The 16,910-nt window shown below is 44.5% G+C and overlaps 1 protein-coding gene across 1 annotated transcript in view; it reads right to left on the bottom strand.

Annotated features, from left to right (window-relative positions):
- The window catches only part of LOC137336033 (netrin receptor UNC5D-like), a 203,488-nt gene that overhangs the window by 178,520 nt on the left and 8,058 nt on the right, over positions 1-16,910 (bottom strand). The window contains exons 3-4 of the mRNA XM_068001535.1: positions 14,695-14,799; positions 12,473-12,685 (exon numbers count right to left, since the gene is read on the bottom strand). Coding sequence (XP_067857636.1) covers positions 12,473-12,685; positions 14,695-14,799 — 318 coding nt within the window. The remainder of the gene's footprint in view (positions 1-12,472; positions 12,686-14,694; positions 14,800-16,910) is intronic.

Below are 16,910 nucleotides of genomic sequence, written 5' to 3'. Positions count from 1 at the left end.
AGAAGATAGATGAGGGCTGTGCAGTAGACGTGGTCTACATGGACTTCAGCAAAGCATTTGACAAGGTGCCGCATGGTAGGTTGTTACATAAGGTTAAATCTCATGGGATCCAAGGTGAGGTAGCCAATTGGATACAAAATTGGCTTGACGACAGAAGACAGAGGGTGGTTGTGGAGGGTTGTTTTTCAAACTGGATGCCTGTGTCCAGCGGTGTGCCTCAGGGATCGGTGCTGGGTCCGCTGTTATTTGTTATTTATATTAATGATTTGGATGAGAATTTAGGAGGCATGGTTAGTAAGTTTGCAGATGACACCAAGATTGGTGGCATTGTGGACAGTGAAGAAGGTTATCTGGGATTGCAACGGGATCTTGATCAATTGGGCCAGTGGGCCGATGAATGGCAGATGGAGTTTAATTTAGATAAATGTGAGGTGATGCATTTTGGTAGATCGAATCGGGCCAGGACCTACTCCGTTAATGGTAGGGCGTTGGGGAGAGTTATAGAACAAAGAGATCTAGGAGTACAGATTCATAGCTCCTTGAAAGTGGAGTCACAGGTGGATAGGGTGGTGAAGAAGGCATTCGGCATGCTTGGTTTCATTGGTCAGAACATTGAATGCAGGAGTTGGGATGTCTTGTTGAAGTTGTACAGGGCATTGGTGAGGCCACACTTGGAGTACTGTGTACAGTTCTGGTCACCCTATTATAGAAAGGATATTATTAAACTAGAAAGAGTGCAGAAAAGATTTACTAGGATGCTACCGGGACTTGATGGTTTGACTTACAGGGAGAGGTTAGACAGACTGGGACTTTTTTCCCTGGAGAGTAGGAGGTTAAGGGGTGATCTTATAGAAGTCTATAAAATAATGAGGGGCATAGATAAGGTAGATAGTCAAATTCTTTTCCCAAAGGTAGGGGAGTCTATAACGAGGGGGCATAGATTTAAGGTGAGAGGGGAGAGATACAAAAGGGTCCAGAGGGGCAATTTTTTCACTCAAAGGGTGGTGAGTGTCTGGAACGAGCTGCCAGAGGCAGTAGTAGAGGCGGGTACAATTTTGTCTTTTAAAAAGCATTTGGACAGTTACATGGGTAAGATGGGTATAGAGGGATATGGGCCAAGTGCAGGCAATTGGGACTAGCTTAGTGGTATAAACTGGGCGACATGGACATGTTGGGCCGAAGGGCCTGTTTCCATGTTGTAACTTCTATGATTCTATGATTCTATCCCTTACTGATTTAAAATTAACAATTGAGCTAGCATCAACTACTGCTTGCAGAAGAGCGTTCCAAACTTCTACCACCCTTTGTGTGTAGGAGCGTTTCCTAACTTCACTCCTGCAAGTCCTGGCTCTAATTTTTAGGTATTGTCCCCTCATCCCAGTATTCAAGTATAGGAGACCTCCAAAAACAGGTACAAATGCTTCAGCAGCCAGAAGCAATAATCCAGCAACTAAACTGTAAATCCTGCATGGTCTCTTTAAATAGCGTTGCTGGCGGAGGGGGGGGGGGCGGTGCTCCAGGCCATTTAAGACATGTTCAGCTGGTCGCAGTTAAGACAGTGCATTGGCTGGAGCATTGAGTGCCAAAATGGTATCTATCCCTTTAAATCAGTATTGCACACTGATCGAACGCATATTCTCCCTATTTTACATGCTGTTGGCGTTCGTTATCTGCGCCTGCGCGAACTCCTTTACCAAGATGGCGTCTGGCGCATGTCACGCTAGAAGCGTGCGCGCACATTCCGGACGCCATTTTGGAACCTCGGATAGGCGCTACACGGCCGAATTTCTAGCCCACAGAGTACAAAAGCAAGGAAGTTATGTTAAACCTTTATAAAACACTGGTTCGGTCTCAGCTGGAATACTGTGTTCAATTCTGGGCACCACACTTTAGGAAGGATGTGAAGGCCTTACAGAGGGTGCAGAAGAGATTAACTAGAATGGTACCAGGGATGAGGGACTTCAGTTATGTGGAGAGACTGCAGAAGATGGGGTTGTTCTCCTCAGAACAAAGAAGGTTAAGGGGAGATTTGAAAGAGGTGTTCAAAATCATAAACAGTTTTGATAGAGTAAATAAGGAAAAACAGTTTCCAGTGGCAGAAGGGTCAGTCACCAGAGGTCACAGATTTAAGGCGATCGGCAAAAGAGCCAGAGGCGACATGAGGAAACAATTTTTTACGCAGTGAGATATAATGATCTGGAATACACTGCCTGAAAAAGAGTAGTGGAAGCAGAGTCAATCTTAACTTTCAAAAGGAAATTAGATAAATACTTGAAGGGAAAAGGTTTTCAGGGCTACAGGGAAAGGGCAGGGGAGTGGGGCTAATTGGATAGCTCTTTCAAAGAGCCGGCACAGGCACAATGGTCTGAATGGCCTCCTCCTGTGCTGTATGATTCTATCATACCATTATACTAAGGAAATAGGACGCTTTTTTTTAGCACAAATCGCTTTAATGACGCAGTGCTGGAGCAGCATGCATGGCGAATGCAGCAAAGGAGGGCTGTTCTGTATGGGACAGAGGGGCACCTTCCTAAAAAGTGGCTGGGTGAATCGGTGGATGGGTGAAGAGGAGCATATGGTGATGGCAGATGAGGATTTTGTCGAGTAAGGTAGCAATGGAGCAAACTACGGCCATTTGACAGCAGCTGAGGAAGTGCAGAGAAATCAATGGAAATAAAAATGAGGAGAGATGTAAAACCGGCTGCCGATTCGTTGCCACCCGCTTTACACTATCACACAGTCAAAATCTACCCCGATGTGTAAAGTCAGCAGTTTTCAGTCTCCCCGCTTTAATTACGATTAATAACCAAATTTTCTTGCTCATTAACCTCACCGCACAAGCTTGGCACCAAAACCCACTGCCCACTGAAAATCACTGCAGCAATTTTACGACAAGCACACAGCTGGCGTGAAATGCACAAACTTCCGGGCGGGAATCAGGGGGGGAATGGCGGAAAATTGCACGGGCCGGAGGCCACCCACTGACAGCAGGTAAGTGGCGGGATCGGCTACCGGGCCATCCTACGGGGGTCTCACCGTCAGTGGGGGGAGGTAGCACGAGAGGGGAGGCCTAAGCTATCCTTGTGGGGCTTGGAGGAGCACTCCTGTTCCTTCTGGCCCCGCGAGGAAAGTTAAAAAAAAAGTGTAAAACTTAACTTTGCGGGCCTCTTCTGGAAACCGGCCCATTTCCTCGCTGGGTTGTCCCGGACGGGAAACTCACTGCCGTTTCCCTCTCAGGCCGCCCAATAAAACTCACAGTCAGGTCTCGATGAGCAATCGGCCCGCTGGCTCTGGGCCGATTGCTCACTTGAGCAGGTTAAAATTGCAATCAGTCGGTTCCTGGCAGCTTCAGGGCGGGTAAGTAACTTGGCCGATTTTAACTGGCCACCCGCCCAGTTGGTTAGGCGCATGCAGGGTTAAAATATGCCTCCAGAATGTCAGCTACCCAGACACAGAGTTCCCGAGCCCAGCATGAAGCCAGTTTTAAGCACAAAAGGCACTTGAGTCCGATCAGCGCCGACAGTCTGCTTGTTCTAAAACTAACCCAGCTGGAATTAATGTCACCATTTACTACCAGTTGATGCAGGCGAACTGATGAGCGTCTCAGAGACAAGGTTCAAACATAGCCTGCTCTGTTTAACTGACAATTTTACAATTCCTCTCAGGTTGGAAGAATAAACAGAAAAAAAAAATGATTTCACAACGGCCTGGTTAAATCTGTGCTTTATTTCTCCAACGACCCCCACAGCTGCTCTCTCTTTCCCGAAGTGAAAGACGAAATAGCCTTTGTTTAAAATTTTAGTTGTAAACTATTCAAATGCATCAACCAGTTTGTATTTGAATCATTTTCAAAAGCGTACAAGCTGAAATATTGTTCAGACACAAAAACGCAATGCCCACTAAGAAATTATTATTCTCAGCACAAAATTCAAACAAAGAAAAATTGCCATTGGTATGCAGTCTGTTTAGTTTTAAAGGGGTTTTTTCTATCTCTCTCCCACGTATGAAAGAAAACACTCGATAGAAACTTTACCAGAATAAAGCTTATGTAATTTGCACTGTAACTTTTTCTTTGAATAATTTTGAAAAACAACCAAAGATACCATCAGAGGCCGAAAGAACTATCTTTGCATTTGATCTGCAAAATACTACTGATGCATCCTGGGAAACTGTGCACACTGCATGTGCTCAGAATGCAGATTATTGTCTTCAGATAACAGGCACAGCGCGGGGCAAAAATATCAAGCCCCGCTGTAAGCTTTTGAGCAAGGCTGATGCCTTCAAGTAAAAACATTGATGAAAAGTACGAATTTGCATTTATACAATGCCTTTCATGTTCTCAGCATGTCCCAAAATGCTTCAAAGCCAGTGAATTACTTTTGAAGAGCAGTGGCTATTGTCTTGTAGGCAAATGCGGCTGCCAATTTGCACGCAGCAAGGTCCCTCAGACCCCAAATGAGATGAATGATCAGTTAATCTCTTGCTGGTATTGGGTGAGTGATTAATATTAGCGATTAACTTTTTTTAAGACCATTTGACACCCCTCCCCAGCTCCCGAACCGACAGACAGGACCTTGACTTAACTGTGAACCATGAGGGGTACTCCGTTTAGCTTGGATTTGTCAGCTAGCCATTGGATCTTTCTGCTGCATGCTGCTTTGCATTCCTCGGCAAAAGGATAACTGCGTATGATAGTGATAATTCATACAAGGAATCTTTCTGTAATCAACTGCAGACTTCTCAATAAACCTACGGTAATGATGTTACTGAAAATCATGGATACCCTGGAGTGATTACAGGACAATAATTTCATCAAAGGGTTCAAATTACATCATAAACTGCAAGACTGAAATTTGAGTAATTTATAACAGCCATCCAAACCCGGAGATAAAATTACAGCCGAGAAATCACTCCAGTCTTCAGATTCATTTTTATAAGGTCATGAGGGTGGTTTAATTCAATACTATAGCACAGTGGTCTTCTAGTGTAGAGGGGAGACATTGTGCAAATACAGCACACTCTCAGGCACCCCCCGTCTAAACTTCCAAGAAGCAGTCAACGAGCCAGAGCAAAAACAATGCTGTTGTTGCAGTAAACATTTCTTATTGGAACACAGCGTGTTAGTGAATCAATAAATACAACAAAAAAAATTACAGCAATCTGATGACTGTGGGGATTCCCCTGGGATTTGCTTCGGGATCCTTTGGGGACCGGGAAGCCCAATTTAAATGCCTAATCTGTTCATGTTTTCTTTCACCGACGGTGGCTCTCATGGAGAACTGCAGTGGCCGGTGTGCTACTTGTCGTTGGTGTGGGCTGACGTCTACGCTGAACGCTGTACTCACTGCAGATATGATGGGGTTGATTTTAACTGGAGGGGGTGCCTTCAGGGGCGGGTGGAAAATAAACTCCCCCCGCTCCGGACATCTCAGCGCGAGGCACGGGCCCTTTTAACTCTCGGGCCTCATTTAAATAATCGAGGACAGTCTCCTTCCCGAAACCAGCAGGACTGACATCAGGGAGCGGGAAATCGGATTGGGAGCTTTAGGATGCTGGGGAACAGTCTTCGGCATAACGTCAGTGCTGGGCAAGGACTTTAGCAGCCTATGCCAGCGCTGAGAGGAAGAAGCATGGCCAGGGCTGGGGAGGGCCAAGGACTCCTTGCGGGGTCAAGGGAGGGGGAGGCTGGGGGGGGGGAGGGAAGCACTCCTGATCCTCCTGACCCACAAGGATTTCACAGAAAAGTAATTTTGTTTGAAACTTAGCGCGGCCTCTTCTGGCCAGTCGGGGCCTCCCGCAGTGATTCGGGCTGTCGGGGTTCAGCCTCGTGTGGGGTTTCCCGGATCCAGAAGTTAAAATGGTGTCACAACGCTGAGAAACTACTTTTAAATATAAATTAGGGCCTTAGCTTGCCTGCAGCAGGACTCTCGGTCGACTTCAAAGTTGGTGAAGATAAGATGTAGCCGGGTGGGAACTGTGCTGCCTCAGGTTGGTTTGGCCTGATCTTAACCCTTCCCATGAACCATTCCCACTGGGCAAGAGGGGTTAGAATCGACCCTGTTGACTGAGGATCACTTGCTTGTTAGCTGGAAATGACACAGATAGTATACACGACAAACGTTCAACACTCATGTATGTTCTTCATCCTTTATCAAGGGGCACAATGCCAGCATAAAAATAGCATGTCAGCTTGGCTCAGTTGGGAGCACTCTCTCCTCTGAGTCAGAAGATTGTGGGTTCAGCCACATTCCCGACACTTGAGCATATTATCTGACCTGACACTCCAGCGCAGTACTGAGTGAGTGCTGCGTTGTTGGGGGAGCTGTGCTTTGGATGAGACGTTAAGCCGAGACCCCGTCTGCCTATTCAGATGGACAGCAGAGATCCCACGGCACTATTCAAAGAAGAACAGTGTCCTGGCCAACACTGTTCCCTCAAACCAACGCCACCAATAAAAAGATTAACTGGTCCTTCATCTCATTACTCTTTGTGAAATTTTGCTGAGCGCAAAATGATTGCTGAGTTTGCCTATATAACAACAGTGACTGCACGGCAAAGTGGTTCACTATACATGAAGCTCTTTGTGATATTTCTGAAAGATGAGATAAGGTGAAATATAAATAGAAGACTTTCTTTCTCGCCGAAACAAAGGATAAAACCTCCCACACAAAATGAACACTGTATATATAATTGTATGAAGAAAAGCTGGAACAGAATGCATTCAAGACTGTAATCTAATTTCTAGATTCAGACGACTGTAACAAACTGGCTGTTTATGATATGATCTGAACACTTTGATTAAATTCCAGCCTTGCAATCACTCCCCAGGTATCCATTATTCGAAATCTCTATCAGCAGGTACTGTGAGCATTTTGGCAGTGTTGTGCAATGAATTCTGGAACTGACTTAAAAAGCTCTTGTCCAGTCGTCTTTGCACTGGGGAATCTGACAAACATTTGGCGTGAATTCGCACTGTGTGATATTGCTATATCAATGTGTCCATTCGTATGCTAATATCGCACAGCGTGATTTCACACCAAATGTTGCTTAGACTCTAAAACGAGATCCTCGACAAACAATGACAGCCGGCCCCAACTATAAATCATGTGAAATTGCAATAAGGTACTAACACAGGGAAAGGCTGATGCACAGAGCACACAATAAGCATATTTCATCCATGACAGTGCGCTAGTGCTTTCATAGAATCATAGAATGGTTACAGCACAGAAGGAGGCCATTCAACCAATTGAGCCCAGGCCAGCTCTTTGTCAGAGCAATCCAATTAGTCCCATTCCTCCGCTCTTTCCCTGCAGCCCTGCAAATTTTTTCCCCCTTCAAGTATTTATCCAATTCCTGTTTGAAAGCCACAATCGAATCTGCATTCACCACCCTTTCAGGCAGTGCATTCCAGATCATAACTACTCGCTGTGCAAAAAAGATATTCCTCATGTTGCCTTTGGTTCTTTTGCCAATCACCTTAAATCTGTAACCTCTGGTTCTCGACCCTTCCACCAATGGGAACAGTTTTTCTTTATTTGCTTTATCTGAACCCTTCATGATTTTGAACACGTCTATCAAATCTCCTCGCAACCTTCTCTGCTCTAAAGAGAACAACCCCAGCCTCTCCAGTCTATCCACGTAACTGAAGTTCCTCATCCCTGGAACCAGTCCCCTAAATCTTTTCTGAACCCTCTCTAAGGCCTTCACATCCTTCCTAAAGTGTAGTGCCCAGAATGGGACACAATATTCTAGTTGTGGCCGAACCAGTGTTTTATAAAGGTTCAACATAACTTCCTTGCTATTGTACTCTATGCTTTTATTTATAAAGCTCAGGATCCCATTTAAATGCACAAGTATAAGCAGGGAGTCAAATTTGCATGCACTTGCTTGTGGGTAATCTCTGTTTCATGTTTACGAATTAAAAACTGGAACCCACCACCAATTGCTCAATATCCTATCATCTGATTCCATCTCAGTTGAAGTGATCTTTTGAGGTTGTCACCAACACGATTGTGGTTCGAGATGGTGAAAGCTCACTTAACTAAATGCTGTGCCAGCACGTTTGGCTTTGCGTCTGAATAGAGTTTGAAGAAGGGACTTGTCAAGTTTTTGAGGTGGACATTGGGGACTATCAGGGTGTATGGGTTAGTTCAGTTGGCCTAGCAATGCACAAAGGTAACTCTGGTCTCCTGGAACTTCCTTGATTACTGTATAGATTTCCCAGTTTTTCCTTTAATTGGCCGGTGGTATATTTTTTCCCGTGTTTTTCCCTCCCCCAGGATTTAGCAATACGAGTGGTTGGGGAGAGTGGTACATGAGGCTACACCATCTGATGGGCCTGATGGTCTTTTCTTGCCCTTAATTTTAGATGTTCGTATCACAGCTTTCATTTGATCATTTCAATAACTTGAGTATTCAAGCAATGCAAAATATGCCTCAAATAATAACTACATATCATTATTAAACATAGGATACAAGAATAAACTGGTCATATTATAGGCGGTTCTGCTCTTTCACCTTGGCTCCAAAACCTTTGTTCTCCATTACAGTCTTACTTGCTTTTCTCTGGTTTATTGACCCTGCCGTGGTCACTGCACATTTCAACTTCCCCGTCTTGTCCCTTGTTATGTACAAACCACCAGCTCCACACATCCTTTCTCCTCCCTGCATCCTCACTGGGTTGAAATCAAGATTCATCACACCGTCTCATTCTTTCCCCGTGCTCCTAAAGTGTGAAGCTCCTTGCCTTCCTTAGTCTTCACTTCCTCCCACACTCTGCAGGATTTGAATTCCAAGCTTAGCAACACTGAACCAGTACTTCTTGATTTATCTCCTCTGTCCTCTTATTCTTTTCAACCTTGCAATGTGGGCCTTTTAGCCCTTCACCTTGGATGTCTCAATAAAAAAGAACTTCATGCTTAGTTCAATTTTACAGCATCATGATCAATGGATATTTTAGAATTGGGTAGGACTGTACTTACTGCACAGAGCCCGTGAAGTCTGTGTACTCAGTGAAATCCACTATTGCATTTTACAATGACTTTCAGAGACTTTGATAAATTTCACAGAGCCCCAGCCCTGGTTTTGCAGAATATCACAGGCTCTGTAGATGCTGTGCAGCCCGGGGAAAACACACAGTCCCAGGTCCGCAAAATATAGGTGCAAGTTTAAAATCAGGACGTATGTTTTTGTCTCATCTCTTCATACACAAATTCTTTAACTGAATATACGACAGTCAAACATTATCCGATATTAGGTTTGGATGAAGACTGCCCTTTGATCTCACCTTTCCAAACTACCAGTCTTATTGTCCTTCCATTCGAGCATCTAATGTGTTTCTGAAATGGGTCCAGTGTCCCACCAATGCATTCCAGCTGTTGGTCAGCCTCCATGCAAAGAGATGGTGGCCTCGATTTTAAACCCCCTTCCTGAGCCTGCCGATGGGCAGGTAAGTGTTGGGCAAAGGGTTAAAATCCGAAAATTTGCATTCCCATCTGCCATAATATTAACGGCAGCAAATTAGGCCATCGATGATGCCCCCGCTAAGGGCAAGTGGGGGACTAATAAACATTTAAAAGTTGTAGCCCGAGGCGCCATTGGTGCCACGACGTAATATTAACTTGAAGGGAGGGGGAGTCCTGCACTGTCTGCAGCCCAGCAGCTGAACCGTGGTGGGGAGAGCTGACTGGCCAGAAGAGGCCCAGGTAAGTCTTCAAAAATGACTTCTCTTAGAACTCCTCGTGGACCATGACGAACAGGAGTGCTCCCCCACAGGCCCCGCAAGGAGTCCTTGGGCTTCCCCAAGCCTGGTCTCCCCCACTGATCGGCAGGAATTCCACCCCACCCACCCCACTCCGATCCACGAGCACCTTGGAACCCATCTTCCCACCGACTGCCGGGGATCGTTCCCCTCTTCCGGGCAGCCAGGTAGTGGATCTGGCCAGCTGTCAGATGGGAATCCGGGAACTCTTACTTAAATGAGGCTCCGACGTTAAAGTCGGCAGGACCTCCACGTCCCCGGACTCTCTGGGTGCGCTGCCCACTACTGGGCAACCGCGCACCCTTCCCGCCCACTCCCCCGTAAAAACTGACTTTCCACAAACCTGAACCTCTCCCTTTTTCTGCCCTTGACCATCTGAAAGTATTGTTGTTTGTTTACTTTTTTCAATTCCATTTAGTGAGAGGCCCCGTCTGCCCTCTCAGGTGGACGTTAAAGATCCCACGGCACTATTTGAAGAAGAGCAGGGCAGTTCTCCCCGGTGTCCTGGTCAATATTTATCCCTCAACCAATATCACTCAAAACAGATTATCTGGTCATTTATCTCATTGCTGTTTGTGGCATCTTGCTGTGCGCAAATTGGCTGCCGAGTTTCCCTACATTACAACAGTGACTACACTTCAAAAGTACTTCATTAACGGTGAAGTGCGTTGCGATGTCCTGAGGTCGTGAAAGACGCTATATAAATGAAAGTTCTTTCTTTTGTATCTTGTATACCTCTATAAGGTTCCCTCTGAGCTGTCTTTTTATGAGGCTAAACTGTCCCTACATATCAGGTTGGTTCTTACAGCTCTTGCCTTTCACGTCGAGATCAACCTAATTGCTTTTCTCACTGTCTCTGGGACCCCAGGTGGCTCGCTTCAGTCATGGCACAGAAGCAGGCCCGACAAACTCAGGTGATGTGCACCGTAACTCCTCTGATTAGGTATTCATGTTATAATAATCTAAGAACCCCCTCTCCACCCCCTCATAAGTGAAATGAAGCTTATTAGATCTGAAAGTGTAATTGTTGGAATGATTATACGATTCCACTGCAGTTATTTACAGGAAACCTTCATAACCACAGGCCCGCTCTCAAACGAATTAAAAATTCTGCACATAATTAATGCACTCGCTGGATTTATGTCAAACACTTTTACACAGTAGTTTCTGTCAGACGGATACTGAGACCCCAGTAAAATATAAACCGCTGTAGGAAAAGGATGATACAGATCAACCAGTGAAATCTCCTTCATCAACAGAACTGGAAAATTACACTTAGTTTATGTGTGGGACGGAATTCAATACAAAGGATTATGAGAAACGTTATCACTACTCAACATCGGGAGGCAAATACTGGCATGTTTGAAGTGAACCACACGATGTTAAAGTAACTGTACGGTCAGATGTGAGAAACATCTTCAGGCCGATCAGAACTAATGCAAGCGATTCTTCCTGTTTACCTGACCAGTGTGTAGGTCCGGCGTACAGCCCACACGTGGCCAATTATGGCAGCATCCCAAATCTAAAAGAGGTTTTGAACATTTTTACAAGTGTCAAACCTTCATTTTCAGAAATGTGTGTTATTTTGCTAACAGGTATAACAGAGAATTGTGTCAGGTGGGAGGTACACCTTTATGTTTCTTGGATTGCGTGTGTAACAATCAGCCAATATCAACTGAGGGTATCTTGAGTTGATAGCAGATATTTTCATGCTGCTGATCTCTTTCCTCCGAGATCTCATTCTCAATAGGTTGCGTGGTTGCTAAGAAGGGTGGATGCGGGCAGAACAATGAGACTCGCTTAAGCTTGATGTTGTAATGGGAAGAGGGCTGGTATCCTGCGTCAAATAGGCTGAAGGGGGACAGAAAGAAAGACTCAGGGAAGTGAGACAGGGAGAAGAGGCAGAGTGACACAGGAGGGAGTGTGTGTGTGAGAGAGAGAGAGAGAGAGATAGAGAAAGAAGAGAGGGGGCTGGGAGAGAGGGTGAGGTAGCTAGAGAAAACCAGGGGATAGGGAGATAGAAGAGACAAGAGAGAGTAGTGGGAGGGAGAGAAGGACACAGAGGGAAAGAAGGGTGAGGGGAGAAAGACAGGACAGAGTAATGTACCGAAGAGAGGGGAGGGAGGAAGAGACAGGATAAAGATAGCAAAGAGAGAGAGAGAGAAAGAGAGAACTGAGAAAGACAGGGGAGCAAGAGGGAGAGACAGAGATGCGAGAGAGAGGATAGCAGAGAACCAGGAAAAGAGAAACATAGGAGAGGATAAGGGATGGTGGAGAGGGAGAGAGAAATGGGAACGAGGGGCGAGAGAGAGAGGTTATCATACACTTATACATTGGGGTTGCTGAGTTGTCTTACTATCTAATTCACTAGAAGTGGAGTATAGCTGGCTTCAGGCAAGTTGTTGGATGGAATGTTCCAGTACTGTCTGATCTCCCCCTGCCCCCCCATAGCTTCAGATGACTGGGAAAAATCATGACTAAAACAATTACTCTACACTCCCAACTCTCCACTGCGAACCTTCACAGCAATATCTGTGTTTGAAGACAATTCACTGCCCCCCTGGGGAGAGGATAAATTATTTCAACAAACTTAATGATGATGCTCACAAATGAAGCTTGTTGGGAGACATTCAGGCAATTAAATCAGCTGTCTAATATTATCCACTCTCACTCAGCACCAAACACCGAGATACCCAAAGGAGGTTGCTTTACCTGTGTACTCATCCACATTTTCTTCAAGCATGTGTTCATTCTGATGGACCCAGTCTCCATTACACTTGAAGAAGATCTGCATGGCAGGCATTGCTTTGCACCGAAGCTTGATGGGGTTGTTTTTCACAATGTAGGAATCCTCTGGTTCAACCAGGAAACGTGGCAGAGTCCCCGAAGGTATGGATTCGGCTAGGCTATCTCCATTGATTCCCCCTGCTGAGGAAGAACATTGTAAAGTTCCATGAGAACATTAAGTATGGAAGAAGAAAAGGCTAGAAGGCGCAATAAACCCCTTCCTGCTACAAACTCTACAATTTACAACACCATGGGGCACTATAGACATAGGAACATAGGAACAGGAGTAGGCCATTCAGCCCCTCGTGCCTGCTCCGCCATTTGATAAGATCATGGCTGATCTGTGATCTAACTCCATTTACCTGCCTTTGGCCCATATCCCTTAATACCTTTGGTTGCCAAAAAGCTATCTATCTCAGATTTAAATTTAGCAATTGAGCTAGTATCAATCTCTTGGGGGAAGGAAATCTTCAAAAAGTTAAAATTTAAAATTTCTTTAAAATTTCTACCCAACCTCAAATACAATCAAGCCCAAGATTCATCCCATACATTCAACTCTCAGCAAATCCATTCCAATAGGGAAAATATTCATGCTCTTGGTAACCTAGAAGCCATCATACTGTGCACAGTAGCTATTCAAGCTGGATCTGTGATGCAGGACTGTAAGGCTTTCCTAGATGAGATAAGATGGGCTAAGTGGCCTTGCTCATTCGTATCTATCCCATGATTTGTGTTAATTCATCCCCTTCAATCCAGCAATCAATCAGATTGCCTTTGAAACTTTTAAGCAGTTTGGGGATTTAAGGAGAAATTTTCCACTCAGCACTCCACAGAGCACGTGTCAGTGCAGACCTCAACCCGTGATTCTTTGGCCAGTCATTGCAATGGATGAAAGATCACAGGCCAGGGGTGCTCAATTTCCGGATATACACCAGGAGCGTCAAAATGGAAAATCTCCCGTCTAATCTTGTCTGAGTACACTAAAAGTCTCTCTCACTTTATGCAGGCTGCAGTGTGTTAGAGTTAGCACGCAACTAAAGATCCAACAGAAAGCACCTGCAATTGGGTCACTTGTTAAGCTGTAAACCGTGACTTAATGAGCTCGAACTTGCAAAAAGTTGACTCATTCTCCTGGATAATCTGCCTGCTTCGAGTGCTCGGTGACTGTGTGGGAAGGCTCTCCATCAACCCATGCCTGTCAGTGCAGTCTGTGCTGAAACAATTAACTGTAGGATGTGGTGTAAGGAGAAATATCTACCCAATCAATTAATTAAGCGTTTAGAAGCCGGTGTGGGTCGGGGGCGGGGCGGGGCAGGGGTGGGGTGGGGGGAGAACAGAAACTGCAAGTACTGGAAATGTGAAATACGAGCAAAAATATATCTGAAAAGAGAAAGCATAGGTTGGTGTTCAGGGGACAGACTCTTTGTTAGTTCTGTTGAAGGGTCCCTATCTGAAATAGTAACCGATAATTTTTTTTCAGCTGTTGACAGACCTGTTCTGTATTTCCAACTATTTCTGCTTTTACTTCCAAAGCGATGAAGTAACGCCTGTCACAGTGAAGCTGTCTTACATGTTCAGCACATATTCACGATATTTGTAAGTTTGCTGCTGTTTTTCACTCGAAATAGCAGAAGAGTCACAAAGCATGCAAGTATTTCTGAACCAGTGGCAGGTCAAAAAGAGTCTATTAGACACATCACAATTTAAAATACATCTCACGCTCAAGCGTCCTTTTTGGACCATCAAGTTCAATGCCTGAACTGTACGAAAATACCAATTTCAATCTTGCTTTGCTTACTGTCAGCATTTGTAGTAAACGTTGGTAATCCTGTCAGTAACAAGCTGATCCTGAGTACATAATCATTCACACGACAAAGTTCACATTTTAACAGAACTTTGCACTACCATTCTTCAATCCTGCTTTTTCAAATGTCGCTATGCTATATGACAGCAACATTAAGAGATTGGCTTGACATCCAGGGTAAGACATGCCCTAGGCAGCCACGCGGGGGTGCTTGCAGTATGTGCCGCAATTTCCCATCAGGGCAGCCTCGGGTTTTCGGCACCTTGTTTACCACTCTGCATTTCCCTCTATTTTCCTAGTCTCACATGTTGGTTTTTCTCTGTTTCAGGTCACTTTCACGCACCTTCCCATTCCTTCTGCAGTTGAAATGCCAACTCTGAACAGGCATAAGGGAATTCTTTTCTGTTGGACATTTGGGAGAGGTGCTGCGACTGATCTTTAATGAGCCCTTGACAAGCAAAAACACCCTTAATGCAGGGTCAGTGTGATAACGTGCGTTACACCTATTTACCCCATGGCAGCAACTTTAGCAGCCTGGCCAAATTTTACTTGCCTACTACATTAAGTACAATGCACAAATTTACAACACCTTATAGCACACTTAGCACAAGGAATAGGTCTAATCTTCTGAGCAAGTGAAGCCCCATTGCACTAATTGCTCTTCCTGGGAATTTGTTCATATCCACAACTCTGTGGGGACAAAAGTCTCTTCTGATCTCCAATCCCACTTCAGCCTTGTTGATTATATATTTGTTTCTTCTGGTTTGATCATCACACTCCAAATTACACCTGCTTACATCAACATGTGCCTTGCCTCCACCAAGTTCCCTTTGCTAATTTTCTTCTCTCAATGGAAAAGTTATGTTCTATGGATCTCTCTTCATAACTCTTGAGCCATACACCATACATTCAACCTAGGAGACCTTTCCCTAAAGTCTCTCCAACCTATCAACGTCCTTTCGAAGGTCGGATGCCTTATGAATAAGTTATAAAGGGATGAAATAACCTTTTAACCTCAAACCATAATCTCTTCTGAAAGCTTCACACGTGCAGCCTCACTTAATATTTTCTGAAAATCCATGTGAATTACACAGAGAAAAGATAAGATCTGGGCACTGTATTTCACCAACATCATCGACATAGTGGGAAGGTTTCCTGCATTTGCTATTTCTAATGAAACAGTAAATGCATTCTGAGAGAACGGGTTTAAGATTTTGTTGGAAATAGCAATCAGAGAGGTGATCCCATTGTGCTTACGATGTTGCTAACATATATAGTGACCAGAGGGAATCTTCCCATCATGGACTGAAAAACCTCATCAATCAATTCCGTTATCTCCTCAAAGAATTCCAGGCATGAACTATCGCTTCTAAAACCATTACCTATTATGATCTAAGCAGTCGTCAGAAGAACACAATTAGTATCCTGTTCTTCAACTATTTTCTCCACACCCAGGTCAGACTGACTTGTTTGTAGTTTCCTGATCCGTATCTCATTTCTCTTATTAATGGTAGGATAACATTCACTGTCCGCCAGTCCTCCATACAGTCCTGGTATTTGTTTTAAGAGTCCCTGAAATGTTTTAAATATGAGCCCCACCCATTTCTTGAGCATTCCAAGGTGCATGCCATCCAGTCCAGGCACACTCTTTATTCACTTCTCCATGTGCTAGCGATACTGGAGCCAATTTTAATGCATTTCAAATTAATGGAGAATTAATTTTACATATCCACCAATTCTTTATTCCCCACATTTCTACACAACACATCCTGTGGAGAACCTATCTGGTCTTTAACACCGTAGAAGGGGATTCTTCTGGGCTCTGTAAGTCATAACATCGCAACTGTATTAGTGAGAATTTCTTTTGCTCCCTATCTCCAGCAAAACTGGGACATATTTACAGCAGAGCACCTTTCATCAACCATGTTTTTTCCCTCAAAAATTTGACGGAAGTTGTAAAGCTGTGCAAACTGCATCGGCACAATTCTCAACAGTCAAGGTAATGTTTAATTTACCTTGATTTCAAAATAACTTAATGGAGGACTTGTCTTTCACTCCCAGACACATCTTAGAGCATTTCACATACAATAAATTACATTGAAGTCCAGTGACAGCTGTTATATGGGCAAATTTGACAGCGGTTTTGCACACAGCTAGATCCCATAAACGGCAACAAGAGGACTAACCAGTTAGTCTGTTTTTGGTGAGGGATAAACATTGGCCAGGACACTGGGAGGTCATCGACATTTCTAGATGAAAAAAGCCTAAGGTCCATCCAGTTGGCTTTCTACCTTCATGGTAGTCGCATGATACAATGATAATGACTAATCATAGCAATCAATCTCTATCAATCAGTCTGCAAGAGACCCAGACATGAGGCGAGGAAAACCCGTGGTGGAGAGCTATGGGAACCATAGGTCCAAAGTCACCCGTTCCTCCCAAGCATGCTACACTTACCACATCTCAGCTCTCAAATTATTCATCTCAAAATGTAATTTTCTGAAAGAAAGAACGCCCTGCTCTTCCTTTACAAGCACCTGAACGGGCAGATGGGCCTTT

Source organism: Heptranchias perlo, chromosome 20, assembly GCF_035084215.1.
Source record: "Heptranchias perlo isolate sHepPer1 chromosome 20, sHepPer1.hap1, whole genome shotgun sequence".
Lineage (NCBI taxonomy): Eukaryota > Metazoa > Chordata > Chondrichthyes > Hexanchiformes > Hexanchidae > Heptranchias > Heptranchias perlo.
The sequence above is the reverse complement of the archived record's forward strand: the minus strand, read 5'-3'. Positions and strand labels throughout refer to the sequence as shown.